The sequence below is a fragment of the Chrysoperla carnea genome, chromosome 3 (assembly GCF_905475395.1).
Source record: "Chrysoperla carnea chromosome 3, inChrCarn1.1, whole genome shotgun sequence".
NCBI classification, from domain to species: Eukaryota; Metazoa; Arthropoda; class Insecta; order Neuroptera; family Chrysopidae; genus Chrysoperla; species Chrysoperla carnea.
The window spans coordinates 61,080,520-61,096,819 of NC_058339.1; the positions used below are offsets into that span (position 1 = coordinate 61,080,520).

The window sequence follows — 16,300 nt, forward strand, 5'->3', positions numbered from 1 at the left end:
TTTTGGGTGTTGGTGGAACATGGAACCTAAATGAGGATAAAAATCCAGATGTGGAAATAGTAGCAAGTGGTGTATTTGTTGGATATTTCATTTATACATCAGTTACATTAATCGCATTCTGTTTCGGATCAAAAGAATATAAACGAGAACCGGTTGATATAATTATGAATTTTGTTGGTGTATTTATGTGGTTGGCTGTTGGTGGGGTAGCAATACATTATTGGTCTGGTTATCAAAATGAAAATCACGGACAATATGATGGTGGCGAACGTGCTAAAGGCCTGGCAGTTGGTATTTTATGTGTAATTTCAGGTGCAACTTATCTATTGGATACAGTATTAGCAGTATTACATTATATTCGTGAAAATTTGTAGACCATTACATATCGGGAGTTTAGTAGTTTAACTTTATATAAAAAGTAAAATAACTCGAAAAAAATGTTTCAACCAAACGTTTCCTGGATAAAAATAACGTAATTTCGTCAGCTTGAGTTATTTAGAACTTGATTTAATAAATTTGTTTGAAACATTTTGCCACGATATAATTTATCAAGAGTTATTTCGCAATTGCCATGTTATAAAATAGGCACCCTCATTTTAGGTTTTCTTAATTTTTTTCGAAATAATAAATATTTTTTCATTGTATTATATATAGTTTTAACAAACTGTTTACTGTTGGAAAAATCAATTATAACTTTTTATTGAATGGAAATTAAAGATTTTTTTTCAATGTTTTCGTTCAAATTATCTTACAGATTATTCCCGCAGAAATAGACTGGCAAAATTTACGTATTTTTACAATGTTTTTTTAATCTATTTTAAACAAAGCTAAAAATAATGCAACTTATCATTTCTACACTTGTTCACTTGTTAAATTGTAACCAATAAAAAAATGTTATCACTCAATTTCTATGATTTCAAGATAATAGAGAATTCAGGAAAATTTTTCTCTGCATATCGACTAATGATTTTCTATCAAGAAATTAATAAAAATTATGTTTATAAACTTTCTAAAATTAACTTTATCAAGAAAGCCATTTTCTGTATGACGTCACTTCCTATTATAAATGACCATTTTATTTATACATTTATTATTAAATCAATTTTTCATGACTTTTCCAACAGAAAAAGAATGCAAAAATATGGTAAATTTTTTTTATATAAATAATATACATATATTTTATGAAAAACTCGTATTTAAATAAAAACCAAAAGATTTATGTAATAATTTCCATTTATTTTATGTCATATTTTCCCCAAAAATTTAAACATGTACCGAAAATCAACGGTGAGGGGGGGAATGTGTTATAATTCCGTTTTATAATCCTCAGAACACAATTTGTGAGGTTTTGGAGGAAATTCTCGAGGGAAAGCGACGTTTTTCGATGTTTTTAAAGCTTCGTTCACTTGCACAGCCTCTGCAAATAGAGAAATGGGTTGGAAGTCCAGTAAGTATAGATTGAGTTACTGTCAAGTATGTGTCTTTCTGGAGTATCAATTTTCCAGCACCCCTATCCCCTTTTTATGTCAAAATATCATGTTTTTCGCAATTTTTAAGAATTTTACGGATCTTTACACTCCCATCAAATTGTGTTAAAAGGTTGAAAACTTGTCTTAACATTGAGTTAATGTCAAGGAAGTTTCTTTAGGCAGTATCGACTTCCCGACTCTCTTTCCCTCTCTTTTTATGGAAATATTTCATGTGTTCAAAATCACGATTTTTTTTTTTTCATTTTATGCTTGAAAATCTAACTCCTGATTATATCTTTTATACAAAGAATTCTCAATAATTTATCAAGTGTGAGTAAACAACCAAGTGTGACGAGTTTTAAAATCTAAAAGAATTCAAATTTTTTTAATAAACTTGATTATAAAAAAAAATTAATTGAAAGAAAGTTGCAAATCCAGTTGAACAGCAATATAGTGAGACTAACTACTAATAATATACAAGTTATTTTTGAATGAATCCCAAAAAAAATTCATCTTAAAAAATTGAAATATATTTTTAGCATTTTTTACAATATTTAGATATAAAACTAAAGAGTACTTCCGGAGAAACTTGTTTATTAATATATTCCTTTAAGAAAATCATGAGAAAAATTGTCAACATCCAATTGCCCCACCTTTTAAGCCCGGTGTCTCAAAATTTATTAATATATTTGTTATATCTAGAAAAAAGAAATCGTATTCCAAATAAACGAATTAATTGAATCTAAAAAATGGGAAAATAGTAACAATAATTTCACAAACGTCGGCTCTAAAATGAAGAAGTATCGTCAAAATATTTTCGTCGAAAACTTAGAATATATGTTACAAAGTTATATTGAGAAATTTTCTTAAATACGAAATTTTTTTCTGAAAGCTTAGAAGTGAAGCAAAAAATTATATGCAAAATGGCAATAAAAAAATACGCGGTTGATAGTAAATTTAAGGCCATTTGGCTTAAAAGAATAAATTATTTAAGAATCTGTAATTAGTTTAATATTTAAGTACTAATTTTAGTAGTAATGCTTTTAAATTATCAGAAAAATTTTCTTCTTTTAATTTATCATAATTAGAGTTGTCTTGTTATTATCATTTTTTCCTCACAATAAGTAATTGTAGTATTTTCTTCATCAATGGTCTAGCGATACAGAGAGTCTAAAATAAGTCTATACGTACGGAATACAAATTACTCATTCAAAGTAAAGGAAATTTTTGAATCGCCAAAAAATCGATGATAAGATTTTAACACAAATATTCATCCTTGAGAATCCTTGAATCCATTCTTATTAATATTCAGGTACGCATCTCGTATACCTCAAACACCATCAGATTTTGATTTTTTCATCCTGAAATTTGTTGTCTACATTTTCAAATCATACGAGCAATTCTTGTATATATTAACAATCTCGGAAACGTCATTTTACCCGTGTTTTCAGAAAAAATTAAACATCAAATGCAAAATATGACTCTTCCTGGCATCTATTGGCGGGTTTATACATTTTACATCGATTCGTATATATTTTACAGTATGAAGTACCTACGTGTGGTGTGGCTTTGTCAGTTTTGGTTGATAGAAAGCTGTTGTGATACATGTATATCGTAGTTAACGAAATAAAGTACATTACCGGGACATTCAAATTGGTATTTGTATGTAGAAAAATTTGTTTTTTTAACTGAAAAAATACCGAGCAAAGCTTCATCATCCAGGCACTTGTACAAAATTAGTAGAATAATCAAAAACGAGAGATACAAATTAAAAACTTACAGATTCGTTAATAGATATCCTCGAGTTTAAGTCCAACTTGAGGTCTTAGCGTTAGGGTGCAATTCTCTCCGTAAATTTGTGAATTCCCACGGGGTATGACCAAAACGAAAAGATATAAATCTAAAACTGGGGAGTTACTAATTTCATGTCTTCAAACTTACTAATTTCAACTCCTCGGAGGCTTATTCTTTAAATTCCCTAAGATTAGTTATAAGCCACTTCTTACTAAGTTCGGCTTGTTTGACTGTTTTTTCATTATTTTTCAGACACATTTGTCGATTTAAATAAAGGTGTGACTTTAATATCAGACGGTCTTGCGTGTCTAAGACTCTGTCTCCAATTTTAGCACAACTGGAAACACACATTTTTCCCCCAATTGAAAATAAACCATTATTAATTTTGGAATACCCGATGCACATTCTATACAAAGTAATGTATAATTAAAACTATAATAATAAAATATGGTAAATGCATTATATTTTTGTTATGGTGGAGAATTATAGTAGTAATAATCAAATCCCCTTCTCTCCTTCATCTACCTGTCTTATTCTACATGAATAATGCAATAAAAAAATAGTGGTGTGTGTATAGAAGTGAACCACAAACAAACGCGAACACAAGAGGAGATCATAGCATCACGTCCGTTACGTCACGGTGTAATAGATCCAACGTACAAAATATAATAACAATCACATTACCAAATATAATTGGACTTTTAAAAAAAAAGAGTATGAATCAGAAGTACAAAAATCATTGAAAATTTTCGTAGAACCACACCAAAAATTAAATCATGTATTCAATGCCAAAATTAATTGTTGTGCGTAAATTATTTTTTAATAATTGTGTGCATTTGTGCTGTTTAGTTTGAAAGTAGGTAAACACAGTGAATGACTTTGTATGTAAACAAATAGTTAATATACGCTACACATTTTAGTACAGTCGTAAGTTACAAATTTATTTTCGAAATGGTTTTTAACTAAATTTGAAGCTACTGAGTTCTATTATTGAGGTGCATTTATAATACTTAGATCCCACCCGGAGGATCAGTGACTTATTTGGATGTCTCATTTTTTCACTTCTACCTCGAGGAGGGCTGAAAATTATTTCAGTGTTGAGTAAAAGAGAGAAAATGTACCAGTAATCTGTGTAGATAACATATCAAAAAAATAAATTTTTATTTTTTGAGCCTTGAATTTTACTCGAATATTCACAGATCTTATGGTCAATTTTTGTGGGCCTTAACGATATTCATTTTCATATTGACGTTTGGTAGAAACTTCTAAAACGCGGAAAATTGAAATATTTCCTTAGATGAATAATAGTTTTAAAAAAAACACGCTTTTGTAACTAACTACAAAGTAGAGAATAATTTACTTTCCCACGCTTTTTTACGATAAAATAAAATAATTCGCTTACAGAAATTTGTTTCTACTTTTTAGTTTAGCTAGTTACAAAAGCGTGTTTATTTAATTTTTTCAACTATTATTTATTTTATATTTTTTAGTTCAGCGTATATGTTTTCAGATATGAAAAAAATCGTTATTCCTGAAAATCCTGATCAAGATAATGGGACAAACTTATTAAATTATTATATTGTCATCGATCCTTGACAAGTGTGAAAATCGTTAAAAGATTCCGTTACATAGATACATACGAAGCTAATAAAAGCGTGCTAAAAATTAAGACTGTATTTCAAATTTTTTCCCAGTTTCAAATCTTATGTTTATATTGTATAGCTGGAAAAATCGTAAACATTTCGAAAACTGGAAACAAATTTTGTTCGATATGTTAGCCACGCGTAAACCTCCTTAAGTGCCTGCCATTCAAGTTAAAATTAATACAGTTTTCAGCCACTTTCAAAAGTAGCAACGCGAAAATGGGTGCGCTCGACTTACTTTCAGTAATAAACTTTCCCTAATAATACCTGAATGGGGTGGAGTGAATAAAATCCTACGCACAGTTAAATAACAAACACCCTTGCGTAATAAATGTACAGCTGTACCCCATATATTGAATTGAAGAGGGTTTTAAATACTATACCTTAATTTTAAAACCCATTTTATTTGGTTTTTAGTTTAAAAAAAAACCATTTCGAAAAATAAAGTCGAATTTTGTTTTTTCTGTAACTTATTCGACTGTACTACATTGATTATTATGATTATTATTATATTTAAAGGTATCGCTACTCTTGCTGTGTTGTTGTTATTGTGATTACTTGTTCTAGAGAAAAAGTAAAACGTTGACTTTTAACAGTTATCTAAAAAAAAATATACGCGAGGAAAAAAAATCACCAACAAAATGACGAACAGAGAAACTTGTACAGCTCCATCATTTTTATTTAAAATAGTTGAATTGGTAAGTAATATAAATTATGTATTTATTTATTAATAAAATAATAAAATTCCATTCATTTTCTGTTCCCTCCTAAAATTCTTTTAACACTTGCGTAGTAACATAAACTGTATAAAGACCTAATTTGTATACCAATAACACGTTTATTAATGAAAAATAATATATTTTTTTAAACCCACAAAAAAACTTTACTAAATGGGTACATTTGGATATTTTTTAGTTCATAATAAGGATAAATGAAATATTTGATGGAGACAGTTTTACATTTTTGAGTCTATACTCAAAGTTTTGACCAACAATAAGTAACGAAAAATAGCCATACCTCTGAAAATTGGTTAAAAATAATAGGAAATGGCAAAATGGTCTTAATTTGGGTCAAATAAAAACCAATTAATTTTCGAAAATGCCACCATTGGACGTACGGGTCCCTAATACCGGTAGAGTCGGATCATGTTTTTAAAAATGGTTTTCATATTTCTGCATGAAATATTATTTTGTAAATAGGATCGTCTACGTTATGTGTACATGGAGGTCGTGTGACGTTTCCACCACATTTTTTAATAGAATTTTTCATTTTGTTAAATTATTTCCCCTTTAGGACCACCCAGTTTCAAGCCACTCACCCCCTAATCACCCCTGCAAGAAAAGGGATTTTTTCGGTTGCTAATCGCGAACCTACCACATTCCAGTACCGGATTCGTGCCATTTTTGGCTAAAAAACTCTCTTTTTATGCAAATATTTTATAGCGAAAATTTCTGTCAAGGGGTTTTTAGTCGTTGATCACGAATCCAGGGCTCCAGGGTCTAAATTCAATAAAACCATACTGTTAAAAAAGTGTGTCCAATGTTGGTTGAATTAGACTAAGTTCTGATTATTTAACATCAAATAAAAATTCCATTCTGTGAAATAGAATTAATAAAATTTTTGATTTTGCAGTTATTATGTATTTTGTGTTTGATATTCATATGCCTGGGAGCGGTAACAGCATGGTCTGCCGGAAGTATACTCACAGTTTTGGCAATTGGAGGATATTTGGTAATAATTTCAGTGTTATTAGCAGTATATTTACTAGATCAAAGTAATATATTAATGGAAATTATATTTTTGGGAGTTGGTGGATTATTAAATTTAATAGCAGGTATTAATTTTGTTTTAATTCTAATTTCCATATTTCAAATTAAATTCTTTCTATAACACTCAGTATTTACCTATCGAATTTTAGAACCAGATTTTTGAGATTTTTACGATTTTAATTATATTCAGTTTTTAGTGATTTATTCAAAAAACTCAAAAATTACAAAAAATACCATACAAAAATTTTGTTTACAATTTAAAAATTAATTAGGACATAAAAATCACGAAAATACACTTCATTTGACTATAGATAATATTTTCTATGAAATACTACTGGATAATATTTTTTCAGAAACTATGCATCCAACTCTCTTTTTGTGTCTTTTAGATAAAAAAATACTTTATGAATTGAGTTTCATTGAAAATGGAATCAAAAAAATTTTTCTCAATTTTTGAAATTTTCTTAATGGGTATGTTGTACCCCAAATTTAAGATGAAGACACTCTCATATTTTCGGTATTTATAGGAATATTGATTTGAAATTTTGCACAGTCATACAGAGTGATGGGTCCCATTTTTTTCGATACTTAACCGAAATCTGAACTTAAAACTCAGCTTACTACAAATTGACAACTAAGGCCATTTCTTAATATTTTGCCTAGCATCAGAGATAGTTAGAGATATCGAAAAAAATTATTAGATGAAGGTGTCTTTATCTTAAATGCGACACTGTATAACAAGTTTATATTGTAAATTAGCATTATTACGTCACAAACATGGCACACTTTGACCTGTATAATTAGAGATAATAATTTTTAAAAAAATTTCTGCCGTATTATTTATGATAAAAAATTGAAAGGCAATATTGATGACTAATTTTATCCAACAACATGAAAATTGTTTAAATCAAGAGTAATCATATTTCTCCGTTTTCCAGGAATTTTAAACCTAATAATGCCAGGCGAACGAGGTTATGGTGAATATCCAACAGGCAATGCTAATTCTTACAGGATAGTTGTATCACTTTTTTGTATGATAAATGGTATATTGATGTTAATTGATTGTATATTAGCATACAGACGTAAATAATATTGATATTAATATTTTATAATAATAATAAATAAAACATCGCTTATGTTTGTTTATTCTCAACAATATGATACCATCACAATATGACGACATCGCTGAGACGTTAAATATATTGTATCGATGATGTCATATCGTTATGGTATCATAATGTTGAAGATAGACAAACACCAGCAAAATTATGCCGTCCTCCAAACAAATCAACGTGATTGAGAATGAAATCAACAAAAATTTTAAATAATATAAAAAAATCAACAAGCAGAAATAATTACCTCAATTTGATTTATTTCTATGAATAAACGTAATATATGCATGATATTATTTATTAGCTAAGTTAAATTTAAATTATTATTTTTATTTTAATATATTATTAAATAATTTAGTACAAAAATATATTATAAATGTGCTATTAATTTTTACATTCGTGGACAAGAAAAAAAAAACATTGCCAAATTTAAAATTTAAATTAATTGTACCTGTTGAATAAAGCTTATTGCTTCATAATTATCACATTTTCAAACCTAAGTAAATACAATCAAAACGAGCAATAAAATTAAACCGTAATTCGTAAAAATCGTATAGCTTGCTGATTTAGGAAATGAAAAATGTTGAAATAAACTGACTGATTCAAACACAAATGTATTCTTTTTCTAACAAAAGTTTGTGGTTATTTTGTAAGGAACAACTTTCTAAAGAAGTAGCGAAAGTGATTCTGAATAAGCTATTTCTGGTCGTATGTTAGATCTAAAATATGGTAAATTGATCTAACATGATAGATTTACTGCTAAGAGATTTTAAATGTCACATTCATCAACATATTTGAATTGTAAAAAGATTTCTTTTCATTTCAATTGAATTCTAATGAAATTTGCAATTTTTTGATCTTTACTACTGAAACTTTTAAGCTACTTGTTTATTTAATACCTAAATTAAAGTGACGAGTGCGTATTACCAAATCATACATTGTAGTGAGATAAAAATGTATCGCTAGATATCTCCTAAAGAGGAGAAGCAGAAATATAATTATTGTAAGTGACATCTGTAATTCGTGGCGATCAGCTATTAAGATTGGCTACTTTGTGAAGGCGACTATTAACTATTAAATTTGAAAGCCTTACTCGGTAGAGGCGCTGAAACTCGTACACTACGATTCTTCATTAGCTCTTATGGGCTGTTTCTTCTCTATTCTATTCTATTTGGTATCCTCTTATCAAGAAAAAAATAGTAATTTGTCTAAATTTGTACGCAGTCACTCAAAAGTAAACAGCAATATCTGATTTGATTTGTTGATATTTATCGAAAATTTAAATTAAAATTTATTAATGTTTTTGTATATTTTATCTGCCAGTGCTTAGTCACACGCTAGAAAGAATAGTTTTCTTGTATTTGACATCCAAATGACATCATTGTACTTGCTCGCAACATCACCCAAGATTTCCTGTGCAAACAAGAATTATTTAAAGCATATAGAAATAAATTCATAGATGTCGGATTTTCGTCATTTTTTATCTGATTACCAATCATGAAACAATGGCTTACCTATTATACGTTTAGACTTTTTGATAAGAAAACTTACAAGGAAAAATTATTTTCAAATTAGCGTAAAACTGAGCATGATGTTTAATTTGTTATTTAATTTTGATTTTATAATTTTTTTTTGTTATTTGAAACTTTCAACACACGTATGTGTTCATTTTACCACCCTACAGAGTGTCTTCTATCCCTTAAAATGGGTTAACAAAAATTTAGAAAGCAATTTCTTTAAGTCTGTGGGTAAATCTTTCACAGTTGTTCCGAAGTACAATTATAAAGATATTCTCACATAAATAATTAAAAAAATCGTATAGCAATTGCTATTTTAGAAAGACAGAAATTTGGATCTTTTTTTTATTTACAGGATGTCTGAATAACCAGTTTGAATGATAAATTTCATTTACTTTTAATTTTTTTAACTCTTTTTATACGTAACACGACCTTATAATGAAATTTCTTGTTCAAAATATAGTTGAAAACGTCTTTCTTTAAAAGTATCTGAAAGATATTTGTATACCACTTAAGGCTTACGATACAGGGTGTCTCACAATGCTTCTGATTGGCTGCCTATTTTAATTAATAGCTAACAATCCGCGCATTGGATCAAAAAATGAAAGAGGATTTTTCATCTTAGAATTTTATTTTCTACCTTAATCAACAAAAACGTGCGGTACTTAGGGGACACCCTGTATATTATTTGCTATGAAATTTAATATTGCATGTAACTATTGATCTTTGGAAAAAGTGTAATATACTAGCCTTAGAGTTTGACCGTTTTTTCACGGGACTCCATATATATTGATCGTGTGAAGGTTGCTTTATATTTTATAACTTTTGAGGAGGTTCAAGGCATTGATGAATATAATGTCAGAAAAAAGTATTCTTTTCCAATCCAAAATATGTGATTAAATTTTTGAAGTTTAATTCAATGAGATATTCTGTGGAAAAAATGATTTGTGAAGAAAGTTTCAATTTTTTATTAATTTTTTTTCAAATTTTATTACACTATTGTTTATGTTTAATTTTAATAAATGTTTTATGTTAAATAAATTTTTTGTCATGTAAATAAAAAGAATATAAGAGAAATACAATTTTTTTTAATTACTATTCACAATTAGTTCCAAAAAAAATTCCCTTTTTCATTCAAAACAAAGCATTAAAATTTAATGGACTAATAAGCAAAACTAATTGATAAATAAATGTTGTGTAATGTTTTCATTCAACATGAAAACAGGAAATTAGAATCAAATATCAATTATACAATGACAGGTCACAGTACCTAGGTGTTCCGTTTTAAAGTTGTCATACTCCCAAGTAAGGATTTTGAAATAAAATTACAAATTTTTTTTTTTAATTTCAAGTCATTAAACGATGATTATTTTTCGAAACATCTCCGTAATCGTTTTTCTGGAGTAATTTTTACAGACAAAAATATAAATATTTGGATTTTATAATGATTTGACAATTAATTTCTGACGCTGTCGCCGAAATTTTTTGTTAAATCGCAAAGTGAACCAGAAATTCGTGTTTTTTACATGTAAAAAAAAAAGGTACAGTTACAGTGGACAGGTGTAGGCTACGTCAAAAAATAATTTTAGCATGGAAAGTATAAAATTACTAATTACTCAAAGAATTTTCTCATGTAAAGTTCCAAAAAAATTCTCAAAAAATTCCATAAACGTACGAGATGAATCAATCATTCAAAACATTTTGTGTTTTATCTCAAAAATATTACGTATTATGTTGTTACGTCACATAAAAATAACGTGAAAAATAAATTTTCAATAACATTTTACTTTGTAGGTATTGTTAAATTTTTTTCTATTATATCAATACAATAATTAATACTAATTATTAGTTATTGTATTTAGATTGAAAAGGAAAATAATAATTAAATGATTAATAAATTAATAACTTTAAATCATGCAAACAATTGTAAAAATTTTCTCTAACATTTATTTTTCTGTTTTTATAGAGGTGATTCAAAAATCGTCATACATTTTGTTGAGGTTTGGGCGATTTTTTCTTAAAAAAATTATTAGGTATTTAAGATTAAGTCTCTCACAAGTAATATATTGAAAATTTTATAACGAATTGATTCATTGATTCATTTTATGTAAAATTTGAAAGTATAACTTTGTTTATAGAAAAACATAAAAAATTGAAAAATAAAAATCAAGTTGATAAAGAGTAAAATAAAATATCTCTTATCAGAATTAATAAAAAAAACTGTACATAATATCCGATAGATCTCCCACAGAGAAGACAATCTTTGACCTCTTATCATGTTATTTACTTATTGCTAAATTATTGTTTTTTAATTTTCTGATGTAATATAAGAAGAGCATATTAGACTTCATAGTCCAAGCTTATAACAGTAATCGATACATTATAAAACACCTAATAATGAATGGGTAAAATTCGTAAATACTTTGGGGACTTGACAAAAATGACTTCTTAATGGTAAGTAACTAATATTAGTTTTGGAAACTTAAAAGTCATTTCCTTCAAGTAGAGTAAGTGAAGTGTCGTCCAGGAATAATTTAAGGTTTATTAAAGCTTCTGAAGCACCTATGAACCAAAGATGGTACATAGATCAAACTAGTCGCGGTGCAAAAGATCTTCTAAGACTTAATCCTAACTCAAATATAATCTAAAATTACCCTTTAGCGAAAAAATTAGTTATTTACTTTGGCAAACCTTGCCATTTTCTTTTTTAAAATGATTTATTCTATTTGAACGAATGAACAGAAGGTGTTTTGACGCAACGGAGGGGGAATTTTTTTAAAAGAACAATCGCATTCGAGATACTTGATTCTTGCGTTAATTGTATAGAACTTTAGAAACTTTTCTGGGCCGTTACTATATTAATAATTTTTAAGTTGTTGCGCATTATAGAGAGCGCCTCAAAAATCCTTTTAATAGAAAAATATGTGCTGTTAATGACATCATCTACTAGCCAATGTAATTAGAGACCCGGACAATTCGAAATTAGCCCGCAAAAATCCGTGAATCAGTGAATGAAAATTCGATTTAAGTCCGGGTACCCACGCTTAACAGGCCCGGACAACCAATTACTAGAAGGATTGATTCTGAATGACGTCAATAGACACTTCAGTAATATATACCTACACCTTTTTCTTCTATTAAAATGCCTGTGGTACTTCCTTCAAAGAAGAAATTTCTTTTAACCAATGAACTAGGTAATTTCATGAGTAGTAAACTGTGTATGCAAAATGCACAACAAATTTATGTTTTAAAACTAATAACTTTACCCATAAATGTATTGTTTATGAAATTATCAAAGTTTCCACTTAGCAAAATCATCAAATTTTCAAATTATTCAAAATTATGTTAAGTTATTTAAAAAAAAAATTAATCCGAACACACATTTAAATTTAGTCTTAAATTATTATCCTTAACTAACTATTTAGAAAAATAAGTAAATTTCATCGAGATACTGACCTTTTCTGCTGTAGCTAATATAATCCATAGTTTACGCCAAGTAGAAAATTTTTTTTGGTCACTAAAATTGTATTGCATTTCCTTACTAGCATATCTGGTACTAAGAGGAGACCGGTAATTACAATAATCATTCGAAATACTCATTTTTAACTTAAATAATATAACTAACTAAATATTGTAACTTGAAATCGAAACACAAAAATATTTTCTGTATTCAATTATTTACTATATTCGACCAGAATCGATTAAACAATCAGAAACTTGAGGTTATCTTATATACAGACACAAGTCAGTGCCGAACTTGAAAACTACGTCACGCCTGACGAAAGAATAAGAATTTTTGCGGTTGTAAATTCATATGTGACTTATAAAAATTGTTGTTTAAAAAATGGTACTGATATTTTTATTTTTATTACGTATTTTTAATAAAAAATTGTTTTCAAATAACATTAATTTAAAAAAACATGTGGAATATCTATTAGAATGCCATCTTTTATTGAATATTTTAATTTTACAATTCAAAATAGAATTTTGACTAAAGCCCTGTTCACATTCAATCATGGTTCAATTAGCAGAGACTATATCAGTAAAACTTTACGAAATATTCTCTGACATTAGCATTTGATTTAGACAATTAGCAAATGCATAGATATATAACATATAAATAGAGGATTCCATGTATAGACCTTTTCATTTTAAAAAGTGATTACATTTTTAAAAAACTAATGTGATAAAATGAATAAAAATATCTTGTATCCTAAAAAACAATAATGAATCGTAATTGAATATTGAAATGAAAAAGGTTTATTGAAATTCGTCTGAATTTAAGATATATAGCTAAACTAAAAAAACTAAAATTTTACTTTCAAAACATAACCTCGTTTCTAAATCGGTGATGTGTTTTTATTTGAATTGTCCGTTGCAGAAACAGTTAATTATAGTGAATATTTTGGTGCTTTAAGAAACAATTATTAATAAATAATAAAAAAAATATGCGGACTTGTGTGTATTGTAAAACAAAAGCTACCAAGTTAAACAACGTATCTTTTTTCAAGTAAGTACTTTGTAAGATTAGAAGTTATGAAATAATAATTGGTCTAATTATATTTACTTGTAAACAGATTTCCATCAGATGAGAGAGTTCTTCGATTATGGATTAAAAACATGGGCTACGAGTCAAATTGGAAACCACTAATAAGTCATCGTCTTTGCTCCAAACATTTTTCAGTCCAATGTACAGATTTCCGAGATAAGATTTTTCGACTTCGGAAAGGCAGTATACCAACGATATTTGGAGAAAATAATGAGATTGTTGATTCTTATATAAATTATCGACAAGTAATTGAAAAAGTGGAAGCAGCACAAAATGAACATATTGAAGAGCAAGAAAATTTTAATTTTGCAACAAAACGTAAGTTGATATAAAGATTTAATGCATTTTTGTTGTTAAAATACTACAATTTCATATTTATTTATCTTTACAAAGAAATTCATATTAATTGAATTCTCTAGAGACAACATTGGCAGCAGAGAATTTTATATCATAAAAGCGCATGTGTTGAATGGTTTTATTTAGTTCCCAACCACTCATTCTGAGGCGCTGGATTTTTGAATACGAAATACTTAATTTTATTTTAAGCATTATTATACACATTTTACGACATTTAGACCCTCTATCCAGTGCTGATGGCTTTTGAATCTAAAGGCAATATAGCTAATTATTGTTATAATGGCTTGATAAATTAAATTTCAAAATTCGTCCCAATGTTTAGATTATAATTTTTGTGTTGAAATTTTGAAATATTGCCATCATCAATTTGAATTTGCTAATGGTAATAATTCTCTTGACTCTTCTGCAGAGAGATATATTACTAGATACTCACAGCTAATTTGATAATAATTTACTAAAAAAGTGTTGAAAAAGAAAAATATTGAAAGCTTTTATACAAAATTAGATATGAATCTAAAAGTATTTTGTGTTAAATATACAATAATTTTTTTGCCGTTTCAGAGAAAGAGATGAAAATACTTAAAGACCCGCTCTTAATTAACGAGGAACACATTAAAACTGAACAAATCCATAGAGAACTTCCATTAATTCGAACCGATAACATTAAAATTGAACAACCATATCATACAGAATTGATAATTAAAAAGGAATCATTTCCTGAAAAATTCAATAAATATTCAAAATTAATCCGAATCGAAAACATTGAAACTGAACAATACCATTCAGAGTGTATAATCAAAGAGGAATCATTCCCGGAACAAGTCCCGACAGAACAACAATTAAGTGAAGAAGACAACATAAAAATTAAGCAACTCTATCCCTTTCCCCAATTAATTCGAGAGGGAAACATTAAAATTGAAGAGCCATATCATACAGAATTGATAGAGGAGTCATTTCCAGAACAATTAATTCAAAATGAAAACATTGAACCGCAATGTCTTCGGGAATTTGTAACTGTTAAGGAGGAATCGTTTTCAGAAGCAGTGTTTTAGTATTTTCCGCCGCAGAAAAATTTGCTGTGTGGATAATCGATCTAGTAAAATACCAGACTTTATTTATTTGAATTGGTTGCTAGAATCTTACACCAATTCTCTGTGATCAGCTGAGTTGTGCAAAATACGTGATATCCGTTGCTTTTTTTTTATTGTTGAAAATAATGTGGTGCATGAAGAAGTGTTCACATAATGGAAATATCAATACCTACAAATTAAATATTTCAGGATATTATTTGTAGAACTATATTACTCTAAGAAATGATTCCGAATAAAAGCCAAAAGGTTGAAATTCTATGGAACAATATGATTAATGGGACCCGGATTAATGTTCGTATGAGTGTGTATATAACAAAGTCATATTGATTCGAAAGTGTGCTTTTACCATGCGCACTTAGAAATTCGCACAAGCTAATTTTAAAAAATCATGAAATGGAGAAAATTGAATAAGAACAGCCATTAAACCTAAAAATCTTATTAATAAAAATTGGATATTGTCGAAATTAGCAATTATTGTGTTTTTTCGAATATTTGACTTGAAACTTATTGTTCATATTTGGACATTTAAAAAAATTTTTGTCCGTCGACTTTTTCCCCTCAACTCACCGTTTTTGAAATATAAGCGTTATAAAAAAAAATTAGTATTTTTAAGTTATTTATCAACAAGATTGACGATTATCGTATGATTATGGTCAAATATTTGAGTTATTAAAAAGGATTTAAATTTATATTTTGAGTCATTTTTCAGCTTAATTACGTCACCACTTGCGAGATATAAGCGTTAAAAAAAGCGTAAAGCTCTGAATCATGTTTCCTTTTATTATCTTTTTTTTCTAACTCTACTTTTTTTTTCTTTCTAGAAAAAAACGCTTAAATTTCGAAATTGTTGAGGTAAGGCGAAAAATATCAAGACACAAAAAGTGCAAAGAATAGTTTTCAATCGTTTTTTAATCAAATATTTATACACAATCATACGGCAATAGTCAATTTTGTTCATAACAAAGTTTTAGCTTAAAAATGCATAATGCGAAAAAGTCA

The 16,300-nt window shown here is 27.9% G+C and overlaps 4 protein-coding genes across 6 annotated transcripts in view; 3 read left to right on the forward strand and 1 right to left on the reverse strand.

Annotated features, from left to right (window-relative positions):
* Positions 1–621, forward strand: part of LOC123296642 (protein snakeskin) — a 5,743-nt gene extending 5,122 nt beyond the window's left edge. The window contains exons 3-4 of the mRNA XM_044878199.1: positions 1–375; positions 407–621. Of these exons, the coding sequence (XP_044734134.1) occupies positions 1–374 (374 nt within the window). The 3' untranslated portion in view covers position 375; positions 407–621. The remainder of the gene's footprint in view (positions 376–406) is intronic.
* The window catches only part of LOC123296640 (adenylosuccinate lyase), a 20,820-nt gene extending 7,734 nt beyond the window's left edge, over positions 1–13,086 (reverse strand). The window contains exon 1 of the mRNA XM_044878197.1: positions 12,761–13,086. Coding sequence (XP_044734132.1) covers positions 12,761–12,904 — 144 coding nt within the window. The 5' untranslated portion in view covers positions 12,905–13,086. The remainder of the gene's footprint in view (positions 1–12,760) is intronic.
* Positions 3,808–8,027, forward strand: LOC123296643. 3 transcript variants are annotated; one of them, XM_044878201.1, is made up of 4 exons: positions 3,808–4,190; positions 5,426–5,604; positions 6,539–6,740; positions 7,614–8,027. In XM_044878201.1, exons 2-4 carry the CDS (start codon positions 5,548–5,550, stop codon positions 7,763–7,765), a joined length of 411 nt encoding a protein of 136 aa, XP_044734136.1. In that variant the 5' UTR covers positions 3,808–4,190; positions 5,426–5,547; the 3' UTR covers positions 7,766–8,027. The 3 variants fall into 3 exon arrangements, with proteins under 3 accessions (XP_044734136.1, XP_044734138.1, XP_044734137.1); XM_044878203.1 differs by having other exon boundaries at positions 5,474–5,604; XM_044878202.1 differs by having other exon boundaries at positions 3,808–4,119; positions 5,474–5,604.
* A 555-nt stretch (positions 13,087–13,641) lies between the features above and the next one.
* On the forward strand, positions 13,642–15,863 carry LOC123296641. The gene is made up of 3 exons (XM_044878198.1): positions 13,642–13,814; positions 13,882–14,171; positions 14,772–15,863. Exons 1-3 carry the CDS (start codon positions 13,753–13,755, stop codon positions 15,260–15,262), a joined length of 843 nt encoding a protein of 280 aa, XP_044734133.1. The 5' UTR covers positions 13,642–13,752; the 3' UTR covers positions 15,263–15,863.
* The last annotated feature ends 437 nt before the right edge of the window (positions 15,864–16,300 follow it).

What these genes read in the sequence shown, in the direction of transcription:
- LOC123296643 (XM_044878201.1), top strand. Translation starts at nt 5,548, where the DNA reads ATGACGAACAGAGAAACTTGTACAGCTCCATCATTTTTATTTAAAATA. An exon ending in TATTTAAAATAGTTGAATTG is followed by an intron (nt 5,605 to 6,538) that starts GTAAGTAATATA and finishes TTGATTTTGCAG; the next exon opens with TTATTATGTATTTTGTGTTT. An exon ending in ATTATTAAATTTAATAGCAG is followed by an intron (nt 6,741 to 7,613) that starts GTATTAATTTTG and finishes TCCGTTTTCCAG; the next exon opens with GAATTTTAAACCTAATAATG.
- LOC123296641 (XM_044878198.1), top strand. Translation starts at nt 13,753, where the DNA reads ATGCGGACTTGTGTGTATTGTAAAACAAAAGCTACCAAGTTAAACAAC. An exon ending in AACAACGTATCTTTTTTCAA is followed by an intron (nt 13,815 to 13,881) that starts GTAAGTACTTTG and finishes ACTTGTAAACAG; the next exon opens with ATTTCCATCAGATGAGAGAG. An exon ending in TTTTAATTTTGCAACAAAAC is followed by an intron (nt 14,172 to 14,771) that starts GTAAGTTGATAT and finishes TTGCCGTTTCAG; the next exon opens with AGAAAGAGATGAAAATACTT.